The following is a 15,633-nucleotide window of genomic DNA, read 5'->3' as shown; positions in this document are numbered from 1 at the left end:
CAGCCAAACAGAAAGAGGAGAATAGAATGTCTTGAACACCAAAAGCTCCACATTGTATACAATAGTAAAAGAAAACCAGATCATAGGGGAAGTTTAGTCTTTCAAGTCAGAAAAGAACTAGCTGATTAAAATTTTACATGACTACTGTTCTGAATTGTATTCTGATGTTTTGTAATTTTTCAACAATAGTCCTTGAATGAGCTGAACTCTTTATTCTTTATTCCTAGTCTTATGGGTGCAAAAGGGTATTTTCCCCTCCACTTGAGGTAATATCCAAAAATCTGTATTTATTGGCAGCTGCATATTTTAAAGCTGTGCTTGTCTTGATCCTAAAAGCCTTGAGAAGTTATGGTTAGTCGCCAGAGAAGATAGTGATAAAATGAAAGAACACAGAATGCCCCAGCTTGTGACATACATCAGTCACATAGAAGGTGGCACATGGATGGTTGCATTGGTGTATTGCAGTATCGAAGGAGAAAACGAATGGTATTATACAATCGTTAGTGCATACTACAGTCACACCATCTGTGAGAATCTGTCAGGAAACTGGGAAGGGATAGGATAGCATTTATCTTTGTATGATTTATACTGTCCACAAGAGCTATTGTTCTCTAACAACCCTTGTGCATGTTTGGGAGCCTCTTCTGCTACAGTTCAGGATTTCTCCTGGAGCTGTGAGGGAATGATACAGCTGTACCCAAAAGCAGGAGTGTCTCTCAGCACCTCATTGCTGTTACTGCGTATCAGAGTACAGCTTTGGACCACCCTTGCAGCCCAGCTCATTTAATATACCATACTGCCCTGCTGACTTCAGTGAAACCCTACAGGATGCATGTCAGCTTGAGATTTGGCAGTGGTTGCACAGAATTATGTTTTCGTTGGCTGGTGTAACCATTTTGGTTGTGGTCATGGGGGTGTATCGTTCTCTGTTGACAGTTGGGACTTTGTCAACAAGTGCACACATGTGCAGGGCCTGGGTTGAGTGTGTTAGCACATAAGGAAATAATTAGCAGAGATGGAAGGTAAAATCATTATCTTTCTGTCTTGGCTTTAATTACCGTTTAATTTTTATGTGCACATTTATATGTGTAACTCTCCACGTATATGTATCAGTAAATTCTTTTCAGCAAAAATGAACTGTCAAAATGTGGACTACTTCCAGTTAAACCAACATTCCCTTTTTCCCACCAGCTCTCTCTTCCTTCTTGCTCTTGTTTTCAACTCCCTCTCTCCCCTTGTTCAGTCCCTGGCCTCCCAGGTCTTTTTTTCCTGTGCATATCCCCTGTCAATGTTGAAATACAAAAGTAAAGCAACAAAATAGGAATAAGGCAAAATATAGTCCCTGACCCTGTAATTTGAATACCTTTTGTGTAGCAGTTTGCAGAACATTTTGAACTCATATTCAACTCTGAAAATTATATAAGGGGTGTTTAATAAATGTAAGCCTTGACAATAGAAAGACAAGGTTGAAAATGGCTCAGTCAGTGCTGAACTAAGCCTCAGGGTGAGCAAATGGAACTGACGCAAGTATATTGCATTCCTCCTACAGCTTGCACCTCTTCTTCTGCTTGCTGCACTTTAAAGAGAGAGTCTGCTATCTGGAGAAAAAAAAATAAAACATAAAACAAAAAAACAAAACAAACAAACAACCCCCCCCCCAAAAACAAAAAAAAAACCCAAACCTGACCTTATTGTTCATTTCCAGAAAGCCACAGGCCCAGAAATTAACAAGGAAGAGAGTTGGCCCATGATAGGATTTATGGCTTTTTCTTTACATTAGCAGCCAAGCTTTGGGCAATAATGAAGTTTTGATTTGACCCTTAGAACCAGAAACTAGTACACTGAACAGAGTTGTGGCTTCTCTCTCCTTTTAGCATGACACACCTCTTGGTCTGGAAGGACTCTCTCCAAAGGTGACCATTCTCAGCTTTGTTTTTAATGCCATTACTGATTTTTTTTCAATGTTTTTGCCATACAAGTTCTTATGGACTGGTAGCTGCTGACTTAATTAATACAATCCATTAAGTGGTTTGCAACAATAATTCCTGCTTTAACTGATGTAGTCTTGTTTAGAACTGGCAAACCAGAGGAAGAATGCTTTGCACATTTGCAGTTTCTTCTCCAGACAGCTCTTACAACAATCATGGGTTTGTTCCGTTCTTTTTCCTAAGCCCACAGGAAGATTCAGGGAAGATTGCCCAATGTTTCTGGACCTTTGCAACTTGTAAAGCTCATTGCCCAATATAATCCTTTACTTCTGAAGACAGAGACAATTATCCCAAGTTTTTGGAGATAAATTTTTAAAATGCTGTATCCTGCAAAATGAGTAGAGTATCCCATCAGCTCGTGAAATGCTGAACACTATTCAGATGTGAGAAAACTTGCAGCTTTATAATTTTCAGCTTAGAAAACTGTCATAAGAGTACAACCAGATACAATGAAAGTTTTCCATTTCTTATTAGCATGGGACAATATCTGTCTTTTTACTTATTTTATTCAATGGAGTTTAGAATCATTTTCATAAATTGACCAGTGTCAGTACAGAAAAGAGTGCATTTTCCCTGAATTAAGGGAAAATTTTGAATTTTTCAGTTTTTATTGAAAGCAGTGATGTGGTGCTCCAGACAGCCTGTAGTGACGTGGAGCCTAAGGGGTGCTCAAGGCCGTATGACATTTCCTTCTGTTAGAGTATTTTGGCAAGATCTTACTGGCTTTGCAGTGTGTGCCTTTTAAGGCCTCTGATAAATGATTAGGCAGATAGTTTAGCCTATTGTTGCCAGTAGGAGTAAGGCAGTAACTCCAAGAGAAGTGTCCAGCTAATGTATTAATGCCTTAATCCAGACCAATAATATGATGTAGTTTGACATGTCTGGCATATGGTTTCTATCATCTCAATATTCTTCTCTGTTCCTCCATGACATTATAGACAACTAACCAAAATAAAGAGAAGCAGGAATTTCTTCACCCATAAAATATATTCTAAAATGTTCTGTATTTTGTTCCAGCTCTTTGGTTGATTGGGTGATCCTGAAGTTTAGTGATTACTTCACTGACTGTCTACAGTATTTTCTTTCAGAATATCCTGTGGCATTACCATTACTGGTCCCTGTCATTAGCAATACTTACACGAAATCTGTGCTGTGCAGGCACTTTTCACTTGCACTGTTAAATATGCGTGGGTGCATGTGTTGGGTGTTTGGACTCTTGCGAGCCTGCAGGCATGAGGTGCTGACATGTTAGAAATGTAGTTTTAAGCTAAGATGCATTTTGCAAGCTAGAAGTTTTGCAGCAGCAGCTAAAGGAAGCAGATTATATCCAGGGGACATTTAAAAATAAGTAGAATAATGGAGTTTTTGTACCGTGGTTACATGCTTATATGCATGTGCCCTTTTCCAAGCAGATTATACATGGAATAGCCAAAATATGTGTCACTGACTACCTGTGAGACAGTCTTAGGTCTGGCTCAGGTTTAAAGCCCCGTGCAAACTGTGCACTTAAAACATTGGCCTAAAAGGAGCCTTTTCCTGCTGCCCTAGGAGTACAAAGTAGTGGTGGCTCTGAGCACAGCATGTCACTTGCCTCTTGCTCCCACACTGGCCCCACTCTGCCGTAAGCCCAGTAGCACAGGCTGAGCTCCATCTGGAAGATCATGAGGGTGCAGTCAGCCCATAGTGGGTATTCTAGGTAGGTATGGCTGTGCACTGAAACCACAATCTAACCAATGTTATTAATTACATTTCCTAATGTCTTCTTCTTAGTTGCATAATAAATCATTAGCAAACATTATAGAACATCTTTAGAGAAACTGCATGTGGTCAGGATGCAAGATTATGGCAGGTATAAGGCAAGGCACTACTTTATGCAAAGTATACCAATAAAAGGTGTATCCCAAGCTGAAGGGCTTACCGGTCTGCTGAAAAGGCTATTTGTGGACTAACATTTTAAGTGCTTTAACAGAGCTGTAAAGGGAGGGCTGCCATCTGGCTCTTGTTTTCACTTCAAACTTTATTTTTGTATTCACTGATAAATTAACTTACTATGCAGTCTTTACATTTTGTGACTGTTGCTGTTGTATGTTATGTCTGTTGTTAGTAAAGAAATGTGGATAGGCACATATTAGGCAAATGAAGGGATTTATCTTCTCTAAGTTGATGCATGGTTGTCTGTTTCTTTCAGGATAAAGAGGCCCAGAAAGACTTAGAGGCTTTACTTCTTACACTGAAGCTCTGATACTACGTACTTTTAACTCTTCATGCTGTAACAAAATTGCAAAACTAAAATGAGAATCTACAGTGACTGGAAACTGCGGGTGAATTTCAGCTAAATCAGTGGAAAAACAGTCATTGATTTTGGTTGGATTGGATCATGGCCTTTAAGTGTATGGTGATTATGATATTAAAATAATACATTCATTTTTGATTATTTACAATCTTGTACTGAAGTTTAATTTTAGATTTCTGACACTGTGAGTCTGATTCTCATGAACATGAAGTCCACTGCTGGCAATGGACCTACTGGGGGTTAGAATGCAAAAGGAATAAATCTCACTCTTCAAAAGATTAATCAACTAGTAAATGATGCCAGCATAGAACTGTGTGTAGCATAAACAAACAAAAAATGTTTCTATAGTAAATTATATTTATATCAACTAATTTACACAGATGTGTACAGAAGAAAATCATGAATATTTATGTTTACACATTTCTCTACTCTTAAAAAAGTTACAGTCTTGTTGAAGTTAAACAAAGCTGTTGCAGCAACAAAGCTCTTTTTACTTAAAACATATTGTTGGTTTTACAAAGAAATGTGAAAATTTTATAATTAAATATTATAATTTATTTGTAGTATCAAGTACAATATTAAAGATCAGACCAATTAAATGAAGTGGTTAGATTAATCTGTTGCAGCTGTGATGTTTAATGGATTTGTATCAGGACCTCCAACAAGTTTGTGAAGTCTGACTATCTTTGAAGAGTTGCCTAATGTGGTTTCATCAGAGTGTCTTTGGAGAACCTTCTCCAGCATGTGTCCATCACTAACCTTTTATATCATCTGTGTAACATAACCTGTACATAAAAATAGACTACCAAAGACCTACTACTTCTGTCTGTTTTGGACAGCAGTGTTTTCAATGAAATGTAGCAGATAGGGAAAGAATTTCCATTCACCACTGGAGTGATCCAGAATACACCAGTCTGTAGAAGAATAGAGGCCAGTTGTGATTGGCTTTTAATTCAGGATCTTAATCTAGATGCAGGGAGTGTACCTGGAAGAAGTAGGCATTTCTGTTAAAGAACATAGAATTGAATAAAGACAACTAAATGTTCCCTTGATCTATTTGATGTGTAAAATAATGTGGACCACTTTATGGTAAAGACAGGGAGATCCTCACAAATTGAAGTATGCATAATGCTCATCCTGTGGAAGAACAGTTTCTATATGTCTCAATTCAAGAGTTCTTTTTTTTCCTTAATACATAATTTCAGAGAAAAGGGAAAATACTGTGCAAGATCAATCCTAACCGTTCATTCTGTGGCAGAGTGTTGTGATTCACACAGAGTAACTGACTTGTGAATGGGGAAGTGGGAAAGGTGACACATTGTGATTTTGGTAAGGGGCTGTTGGTAAAGTCTGGTTTTGGTCTTTTCATAGCCAATGCAGGAAGCATTGTTTAAAAGAGTCTATGAGAGTGATTGGCACTTAGGGTTGTTGTTAACAAATCACTGTCACCTAGGAAGATGTAGTAAGGAGGCCTTTACTGAAATCAATTTTATGCTAATTTATATAATTTATAAAATAAATTGGATTATGCAGTAGATACTTCATTTACAAGTAATTATTCGTGATAAAAGCTGAAAATGTATTGGAGGAACAGATTAGAACAAGAAGTTACTTATATTAATTACTGAAATTACATTATGTAAGTAGGATTTACTTCATTAAGGGCAAATATAAAGTCTTGAATTGAAGTAATTAACAGAAAGAGACTGGAGACCAGGCTAGTTGTAATTCTATGGAAGAGGACTTGGAAAATGCAGATTCCAGTGAGTGGCAAGTTAATCATGGGTCAATAATGTTATTTTTTTGTGAAAAAGCAAATTTCATACTAGACTGAATAAATAAACATTCCCCATTAAATTCACATGAAATAACCTTTTATCTAATTAGGTCTAATATGTTCTAATGAGGCCTGAGCTTGTATCTGGTTTCAGGCACTCACTTGAGGGAGGTTGGGACTAACTGGAAGGAGTCCAGTGGAGAGAAAGACAAGAAAGATGACAGTGCTAGACAACATTATTTTGCTTGTAGAACATGAAAGAATTTGGTGTGTTTAGTCTGCAGGAGCAAGGACTAAAGGAGTATTCACATTTGTAAAATGTTTTTGCCAAGAAGACAGTAAAAAAGAACCCCAAAGCTTGTTCTCCAAATTCCCTATTCATAGGACGAGAGGTAATAGCCTACTTTCAGATTAGGCACTGGGAGAAAATAATCCTGATGGTAACTTTACAAAGCCCTGCAATATATTCCCTGAGAACATTATAAAATCATTTACTTAAGTTTTAGTATAAAAGTTCAATCAGATTTCATACATTGGCAGTGTTTAAGGCACGGTTCATCCTTGGTCCAGAGGTTGGGCTAGATGACTTTGTAAGATCCCTCCTGGCCTTGCTGACCCTGGGGAGTGCACATCTCCAGCTCCCTGCGAGCCATAGGTACTCCTGCTGGGGTTCAGGAATCTGTGTCTGCACACACTGGCTCAGCATTCGGGCCCAGACTACCAAATGAGTTTGTACTCTGAAGTATTTATCAGCGGGTTTCAAGACTTGAATTTAAAGATATGCATCATGACTGCCATTGACCATTTATTTAATTGTGGTTTTAATCCACATGGTTACATTTTAAAATAAATTTATTATTTTATAAATGAAATTACTGATTTTTCTTTTCAGCCTTCTGAATTAAGCCCATTGTTCTGTTTTAATTTTTACTCATTACTAGTGTATGTGTGGGATTACAAATTAACGTCTGTGAGACAAAAGGCTGGGCCTTTATTTCATTCTAAATTGTGTTTAGCAGTTTGCAGAAATATTAATCACACAGGTAAGAAACAGCTAAGATATTTTGTACTTTTAAAAGTTTTTACTAATTAATATGCATGAGCATTCTCAAATTTTTTCTTTCTGATTTGCTAATCTGAGACCTTTTTAAATTGAAGGACATTCCCTAGATTGTTCCCTAATTGCTCTTTGGAATAAAGCTTTTGCATTTAGTTGTAGGCTCAGGCTATCTGTTCTCTGTGTCATACCAGCTGGAGAAAAAGCAAGCATAACTCCAGAGGGCCATATGTTTTCTTTTTTGTTTAAAATATCCACAAGCAGACAGTCACTTCCGTAGTTTTGTCTCTGTGGAGGAGCTAGGTTCTGTGATTCTGTATTAACCCCCTGCGGGTTTGAAGCCGTATGGAGCAGATGGGGCTGCAGGCTTCCTGAAGCCACAGGACCTCCTTCAGTTCTTCTACTGTGGCATCTCTTGTTTGGTCTCTGCTCCAGTACATACACTGCAAATCCTCTGTGGTAATTTGTCTCTTTACATATGTGATAAAAAGTGAGCTCGGGGGCCTGGTACCAGGATTTATGTGCTTCATTACCGTTAAAACAGCTAGTTCTGCAGTCCATGATATGGAGGTACGTTTTATTTCTTGTGGTGAAGCTCAGGCTTCTGTCACCAATCCTAATCCCTTTGCAGTTGTCCCTCTGCAGCCCACAAAGCATGGGATACATTTTTTGGTAGCAATGGCACAGACACATTGTGGAAATGGTAACAGAGATAACCCTGTCATACTGCTTTGTTTAGAGCACTGTCTTTGCAGAGTCAGGGTGAGATATGCATTTCTGTGTAGTAATATCAGTACACTGACTTTTGCAATCAGTTAGACAGCTGTCCACAAGTGGTGAGTAGCTGATGATCTAGCAAAGAAAGTGACAAGTCCTATGTCCAGTTCCATTTAAAAAAAAAAAAAATTCACCTAAATTCATGTCTACAACTCTGTTTTTATAGTAGTAAAAGCCTGAACTAAAAAATAAACAAAAAAGACCCCCCCAAACCAAAAAAACAGCACTGAAACCAAAGCAACAACAAAAGAAATGCAATGAAGAAATGGGTACCAGAGATCCAGCCATGTTAAATGCAAACATAGCAGCTTATTTGGATCTACTTATCTTCAGCCATTACTACCGTACCACATTCTTTTTGAAGTACCTAGAACTGTAGGGAGGTATTATGAATTCCAGCAAGCTTGGTGGGCTTTCTGGAATTTTCCTGGACATTCTGGAGGTTAGTTTTGTGGTGTTTTTTCAGTGGGCATAGTAGTGTGTTACATATACTCCAAATCAGAAAGTCTTGTGGTAATGTGACAAAATTGTATTGCTGCATTCATCCAGTGCAAACTCAAGAAAGAATGGCTCTGGAGGGCCAACACTATTATTTGCTCTTTTTTTCTTCTGCACATAAGGTTAAATTCTTATTTTCCAGTACTTCTCCTTCTTACAGGCTTCCAAGTTCCTTGGAGAAGAAACAAATCAAACTTGTCTTGACAATACAAAAAGAAGTAAGCTTTTCTGGCCCTGTCTATGTTTGTGTAACCCATGCATGTGTGATGCTGGGAAATGAAGCACTGGAACTAAGAATGTGAAACATTAATTTTTTTTTTTTTAGGAAATATTTTACTCATTTAAATAAACAACCAGTTACTGTAGAAGTATCTGTGGGATCCAGTGCAAACTTGAATATGAATAATCTGAGCTCTGTGCATGGCAGTGCTGCTGACCCATGATGTGACTGTGGGGTTAAGCTACTTAGCTACATACCCAAGTTACACACACGCAAACACCCTCTGTCCACTCTTCATATGTTTTGTTTATTAAGATTAGCTGGGAGCTGGTTTGAATTGCCTACAGGTACAAGCTAAAAATAGAGCCACACAATATTTACAGGGAATATTGTAACCTAAACATGTGTCAAGGATATGGGCATGAATATGGATGGGCTTTTTCCAAACCAGGTCCAGGTTTCTGATTCATGGTAAAGGTAACCAACATGGCTGTTGAAATTTCAGTCTCCAGAGAGAAATGTTCGTTCTTCAGAAAAATATGGCAAATCAGCAAAGTGGATTCAGCGATTTACTTTTGTATTCCTAATCTTGGAAGAGAATAATTTATGAAGAAATAAAAATTCATTTGTAAACCTGACTGTGGCTCTGGGTTAAGGATTACTGCTTTGCAGAATGTTAGGCCAGCTTACATAGTGCCCTATAAAATCATATGTGAAGTCTTAAAATGGTAATAAAATACATGTTTTTCAAATTAGAACAGCAGAATACATCTAATGCAACAGTTCTAAGTGCAACGAGGGGTTCATACAAAAGCACTGCTAGAATATGTGTGTTGATTTTAATACCACCAGTGTATGAGTATTGGCAGTTTCAAGCACAAGCATTCCTGGTGCCTTCACCATGAATCCTTGAGCAAGAATTACCAGTGCACACTGTCACAAAAGACCGTAATTGAGTGTGTGATCCCACAGTCATTTGACATCTTCTTTGTTTTAGAAGTGTTTTTCTTACTGAAGAGTAGTTTCGTGTGATTTGTCCTGTGACATTTTGGTGCCATTTAAGAGCATGGCAACACAGCCTCTGGACATCAGTGAGTCCCAGGCTTTGTGCCAGGATGAGATTTTTAGAAGTACCTGCATGACCTTGTGTGACGTTTGCTTCTGCACATCCTTAGCACTCGATCCAGCTTGCTCCAGCGGTGCAGTGCTTTCATCCCCCTTTACAGCCAGTCCTACATGTCTGAACAGGCTGATTCAGGAAATGAGAAAGCAGGTATTTTCAGATGTCATGGGGGAAATTCAGAGCAATAGATCAAGAGGGGAAAAAACCCCAAATTACTTGACCTGGACCTGTATGGTCGTTTGAGCAAAACTTCTAATTAGTTGTCTACCATACATGATTTGTCTAAAGGTCATTAGTTTATTTTCTCCAGAGGGGGAATTTTGTGATTACTCTAGCCTACTGCACACCACAGAATTTTTCCTCCCTCCCACAACTTATTTCCCCATCTGAAAAAAATGGGGCTGACAAGGCTTCTTTCACCATGAGGATGGTTTGAAATAAAACATAAAAACACATGGGGAACACACAGAGCAATAAGTGGCAAAATAACCTTCACTTTTTAGGCATCTTTTACTCTTTTGATCAGCTGTCAAAATGCTGTCAGGGAAGATGAAGCCTTGGGAAGCATTTATGCTGGTCCCAGGCTGGTTTGGAGCACATGGAAAGCCCACACAGTTGTGTCTGCAGGCACACAGCTGTACCTCTGGCACTGAAGTGTGTGAGCAAGTGCCGCGGCTGGTGAGCAGCAGCCAGCCAGGCAGGAGAGACAACACACCTGGCTGAGCAACGAGGACAGCGATCCCTGATGAGGTTCAGGAGGAGAATGGGCGCATTCGGTGTGTGAGCAGTGCCTGAGCGTCCTTTGGGGAGGTGTGCTGGTGGCTCAGGAGCTGTGTTGCTGCAGGAGGCTGGCTGGGCCTGTGGGTGCTGCTGGCCTGGAGGTGAAGGAGGGGTGGGTATGTGCTCCGTGGGGTATCCGGCTTCACCCTGCTGTGTCAGGAGCAGTGTGTGTGGGATATGTGTGGTGGGTACTGTAATGGTGGGTGTTTCACAAGCTTGCTTGTCTGCTTGTGGCACAGGGCGGTGTTAAGTTAAAAGAGAAAATCTGGAAGCTGTCCCTTGGCAAGCTAACCGAAGGTCGGCAGGATTTGGTAACTCCTGTGGGAAGGCATGTTAAGTCTTGGGCCTGTAACTACAGGTCTTGTACTACGTGCAAGACTTTTTTCTGTTCGGGGCTTTGACTGTACTCAGGCTGCTGTGGGACCAGAGGGGATGCTCCAGGGCTCTGCCACTACCTTGTGCTGTGGGGCACTACTGCAGTGGCAAGTGACAGTGAAGCAAAAATGGTCATTTTCTATTTTCCTCACTTCAAAAGATGTGTTTGTTCGTGTTCACCAACTTGAATTTATATGGAAAAATACAAGGCAGAAAAGGGAGTTCAAATGCATTGCCTGTGAGCTGTTGTTTTCCTGTGGTAAGAGCTAGTTACTGTTGAATGTGCGCTCAAATAAAGTGAGGACACCAGTGTGAAAACATTGCTGTAGCTGGGGTTTGTGGGGTAGGATGTATTTTAACTGCCAGCAGTTTATTCCATTTCTTCCATAACTGGTTACAGGACTCAGTTAAAATCCCCCAACAGCCCTGTAGGCAGCCTGTGGTGGGTGTGAGGCGGCGAGCAGGGCTCTGTCTGCAGCGCTCTGTGTGTCGTGTCTTTCCTAAATGATGGGGGGGTGTGGTGGTATTTAATCCTTAAATTCAGGCTAGAGAAGAAACTTAAGGAGCTTTTCTATGTCAAACCATGAGCAGCAGAACAGAAGCAAATGTTTAGTGTGTCCACAGTGGTACTGACTGAGGGCAAACAGGCTGACTGGGTTCAGCTGCATTGCAACTGAGCTGGATTTGCTCAGGCAGGATTGCTATGGATCCTGTCTGGTTTTGAATGCAGAATTGTAATAGCATGAGCAGAAACTGCGTGGAGACCACAGCTTTTGTGTTTGGGTGTATATACATACAAAAATATTTGTGTGGATAGATATATTCATAAGTTTAATGGAAGAGTTAGAAGTAGATATAACTCGCTGTGTTTTGTAGTTTCAATAAGCAACTTGGTTACTTTGTGAAGTTTTTGAAATTTCTATCTATGTGTGAAGTGAAAGTTTGAGAAAGACTCTGCCTGCACATCCTTTTGTGTCATAACCTCTAAATATAGAGTTAAAACATGAAAGGGAATTGCCACAGCACACAGTTGGACCTCCCTCTGAGAGGAAAGACAGGAAAAATACCTGTTGAACACAGGATACCTTGTGTGCTGGAAAGGAAATGCTAGATGATAACCCTCCAGGCTCATCTTTATATAGAGCAGTTAGTTCCTAATGGAAGTCTCTTATGTGTTCAATTTGGGCAGGCAGATGGTAAAGAAAAAGGTAAAATATGCCGTAAATTAATATATCAGCTTCCTTTGCCTTGCCTTCTCCAAACTGTGAGCTTGTGAACTCCATGAAGGGGTTACTGAGTCAGTAGGAATCAACATATACTCTACCAACCTTTAATCTGTCATCTGGATGATGGTTCCCAAAACATCATATCTGCTTCCAGGGAGTCTGTGGCTGAAGGGGAGGATGAGGAGGAGGAGGGGAGAGCTTTATGTGTTGAGGTGGGATTTTGTCTTTTGAGGGTGCTTTTTTGTAAGTAAGGAATATGGTTTGCAGAGAAGTGCTCAAGGAGGATTGTACCCATCTGTGGTATCTCTTTGGTTTCCTGAACTCAGTACTTGTTCACCAAAAAATGAAGTAAATCCTGGAGTAGTGGGAAGGGGAAAGAAATTTCAGGCAAGGCTGAAGCTGTTTTAGCTCTTAAGTATGTGGAAACTGAAGTGCATCCCTGAGCGGCTCCTGCTGAGATGCTAATAACTGGTGCACTCACCCCTATTACACTGAATCTCTCCTAGTTTTTGTGCCAAAAAGAGCGGTAGTTTCAGTCATATTCCAAGTAAGGAGAAGTCAAAATGTAACACTAAACCAGTGAGCTTTAGAGGCAGCTTTGCAGGGGCTGTGAAGTGCTTTTTTTGCCAAGTGTATGGGCAGAACTTTAAGCAGGAACCACAGGCCTGTCAGTAGATTTGACCTGAGACAGACCTATGACCAGAAGGAAAAGTATCCATAAAAATTAAACCTGCAGCAGAGCTGTGTACATCTCCAGGATTTCAGTTTCCATGTGTTTTGACAAATTCTGTTTTATTATGTTGATTTTCTGTGACTCCTCCTCTCTCGAGCTGGCTTTGATTTTTATTCTGATTTTTCTGATGCTTGGCAGTCAGAAACAGAGGAATTTGGAATCTTAGTTCAGCATTTTATTTCTGCACTGGTATTTTCATTACTATGTACAGCCTCCAAAATATTTAATGCTTAGTGCATACAGTATGTACAACTGAGATGGGGTAATGCAGTGTTTACTGAGTTACTCAGTCATACTTTTAATTATGTACCTGTTTTTTCAGATAGGGTCCCTTCTCATCTCTAGGGGCAGCTTTTGCAACTGAGTGGAGCATCTTTTTTTCTGGAATCTTATAAAAGCTGCAAAAGTATTTTTTTTGCACCAGAGATGTGGGAAATTGCAGTCAGTTTCTCAATATCATTAAAATAAAATACAGGTGATGTGGAAACTTGGGTACAAAGCAACCCAATTGCTCAAATCCACGTTTTTTTCCAATGACATAATAGATTTTCCGGTTGTTATTGACAGAAGTATATATCTCATATTCAGACAGGTTGAGTAATTCTTGATATTGCAGGCATCAGGGCAGCCTTGGAGAGACTCATTGCCTTTCAGCACAGATGGAATTTGCTGTTAGATTTTTCATATCACAAAAGCTGCAGTTTCTAAGCTGCTGTAAATTCAAAGGATGGGAGGAGCTAACAGATTTTCTGATGTAGGAAAGAAAACAGTTTTCAGCACAATGTTATCATAGTGATAATACAGTAAGAACTTAAGAAAAATATATTAATAGCAGAATGAATGTGCTAACTTTGAGTTATATTTTTTCTTAATAATTAACCCCTGTTTTCCCTGGTGAAAGTAGCTTTAACATTTCCTTGAAAATGATTTGCAAGGAGGTGTGTCCATCAATTAAATTTTTAAAGAAATATATAAATGCACCATGACTATGCTTCCATTAAACAGAGATCACATGGCAGCCTGTTGTATCCTAATAAGCAGATCAGCCTGCAAGGAGACGTGTGATACAAGGAAGGGGTGGTGCTGGGCAGCCACTGAGTCACCAGCCCTGTGATTCCCTCTCTGACCATGTGCTGCTCTGCAGAAGCCACATCCATTGTTTCAGCTGTTCTCATTAGTCGCATTCAAGGCAGTGTTGCAAACATGAAAAAGGAAAGGAAGGAGAGACCCTGACATGTAGCAGGACTTTTGCTTTGAGTCTTGTGTGTTCCCAGCCATCATTCTGCTGGGACAGTGGGACACTGAGGAGGCTCAGCCTGTCTCAGTGCCGGGCAGCAGTTGCTGAGGTGCCTGAGGCACAGCGCTTGTTCCAGGAACACAGCGTTTTGTTGATTCCACAATTAAATGCTATGGGATTTTAATTTGCTCTTTACTCATTTTTCATTTCCTTCATTTTTGGCGTTCAGATGCAATTTTGTTGAAAAGATTGCCCGGGGACAAGAACACTTTCCTGGAGCTGAAAGTGTGATTAGCAAAGCACTTCCCTGGGATCTCCTTCTTAACACCCATCCCTTTCCCTGGGGAAAGGCTGGGCTTGCTATGAGGGCTATGGCTCAAAATGCACACCTAAGTTTTGTGGTTACAGGAAGCCCCAGAGAGAGGTTTGGTGAGAGGCTTGGCTGCCTTGATGTGCTGGTGTTACAATTAGCTCTTCTGTTTCTAGATTGTGGACTGAAATTCATGAGCCTGCCTGGAATCCCAGGCCATGCAAGGAACAGAAAGAATTAAGGCATCACACAGTGTATCACAGTGTTGTTCCCCTCAGGGTCTGCAGCCTTCCCTGTTCAAATGCCTGACAGAGCATGTGTGTCTGCATCCTGTGATGTGTTCTCAGTCCATGCTGTAAACCTGGCAATGAACCCCTTATTGGAGAAACTGATGTATCTGCCCTTTGGGAATGATGAGACTTTTCTGCCCCTAAATCCCATGATTGTCCTTGCCTTTGGTGTATAAGTGCTACCCTAAATTTGTTTTAGGCTTGCATTTTGTCAGACATTACCAGTGGTGTATAATTTAAGGGGTTATATTTAACGGTTGGTGACTCTGGGTTGGTCCCAAGCAAGGTGGTCTACTAAAATCACTTTGTGTTTGGGAATTGGCCCCAGCATTATTTACTAATTCCTGAAATGCAGGGGAGAAACAATTCTAATGTGCATCTGTGCAGAAGATGTTTGGCAATATAACATTTTTCTGGGATAACTACTTATTCAATTACTAAGTATTGCAGGGGCTATGTAAAAAGTTTGTCTTCTTCCTGCAACAATATGAAACTCAGCTGTGGCACTTGTATCTCCTTACATGAAAGCTTTCACAGAAGGATTATGGGCATGCTGTTGTCCTCCTTTTACATGGGAGTTAGGTGTCTAAAGGACTTCTAGGGCATATTGTCTTGAAAGCCTGAGAACTCCACCCTGAGGTGAAGCAGAAATATATTGGAAGCATCTGGTATTTATTGTGGTTAGGCATAACCAGAAGTCCTGTCCTGCTAATATAATCCATCTTATGTTACTGTAAGGACCAGTTGAATTTCCTTGGTAACCAACACCCTTCCTCTGCTCCCAGAAAGCTTCAGCTTACTTGGAACATCCAGAACCAAGGAACCTTCAGATGACCCAACTCCGTAGTATCAAAATCTCTGTGATCTGTTCACAATGGGAGAACAGTGTTCAGTCCTACTGCAGCATCAGGCTACCTAATAGGATATGTGTGTCTTTTTCCAAATAGGA

The 15,633-nt window shown here is 40.1% G+C and overlaps 1 protein-coding gene across 5 annotated transcripts in view; it reads left to right on the top strand.

Annotated features, from left to right (window-relative positions):
• The window catches only part of RMDN2 (regulator of microtubule dynamics 2), a 48,386-nt gene extending 42,244 nt beyond the window's left edge, over nucleotides 1-6,142 (top strand). For all 5 annotated transcript variants that reach the window (XM_088053742.1, XM_088053744.1, XM_014255944.2 and 2 more), the window contains exon 11: nucleotides 4,177-6,142. In XM_088053742.1, coding sequence (XP_087909868.1) covers nucleotides 4,177-4,230 — 54 coding nt within the window. In that variant the 3' untranslated portion in view covers nucleotides 4,231-6,142. The remainder of the gene's footprint in view (nucleotides 1-4,176) is intronic.
• Nucleotides 6,143-15,633: the final 9,491 nt, after the last annotated feature.

This window comes from Pseudopodoces humilis, chromosome 3 (genome assembly GCF_049639895.1).
Source record: "Pseudopodoces humilis isolate 2021_Gansu_Grassland_sample_001 chromosome 3, ASM4963989v1, whole genome shotgun sequence".
Classification (NCBI taxonomy): domain Eukaryota; kingdom Metazoa; phylum Chordata; class Aves; order Passeriformes; family Paridae; genus Pseudopodoces; species Pseudopodoces humilis.
This window is presented reverse-complemented; position numbering and strand designations above follow the sequence as displayed.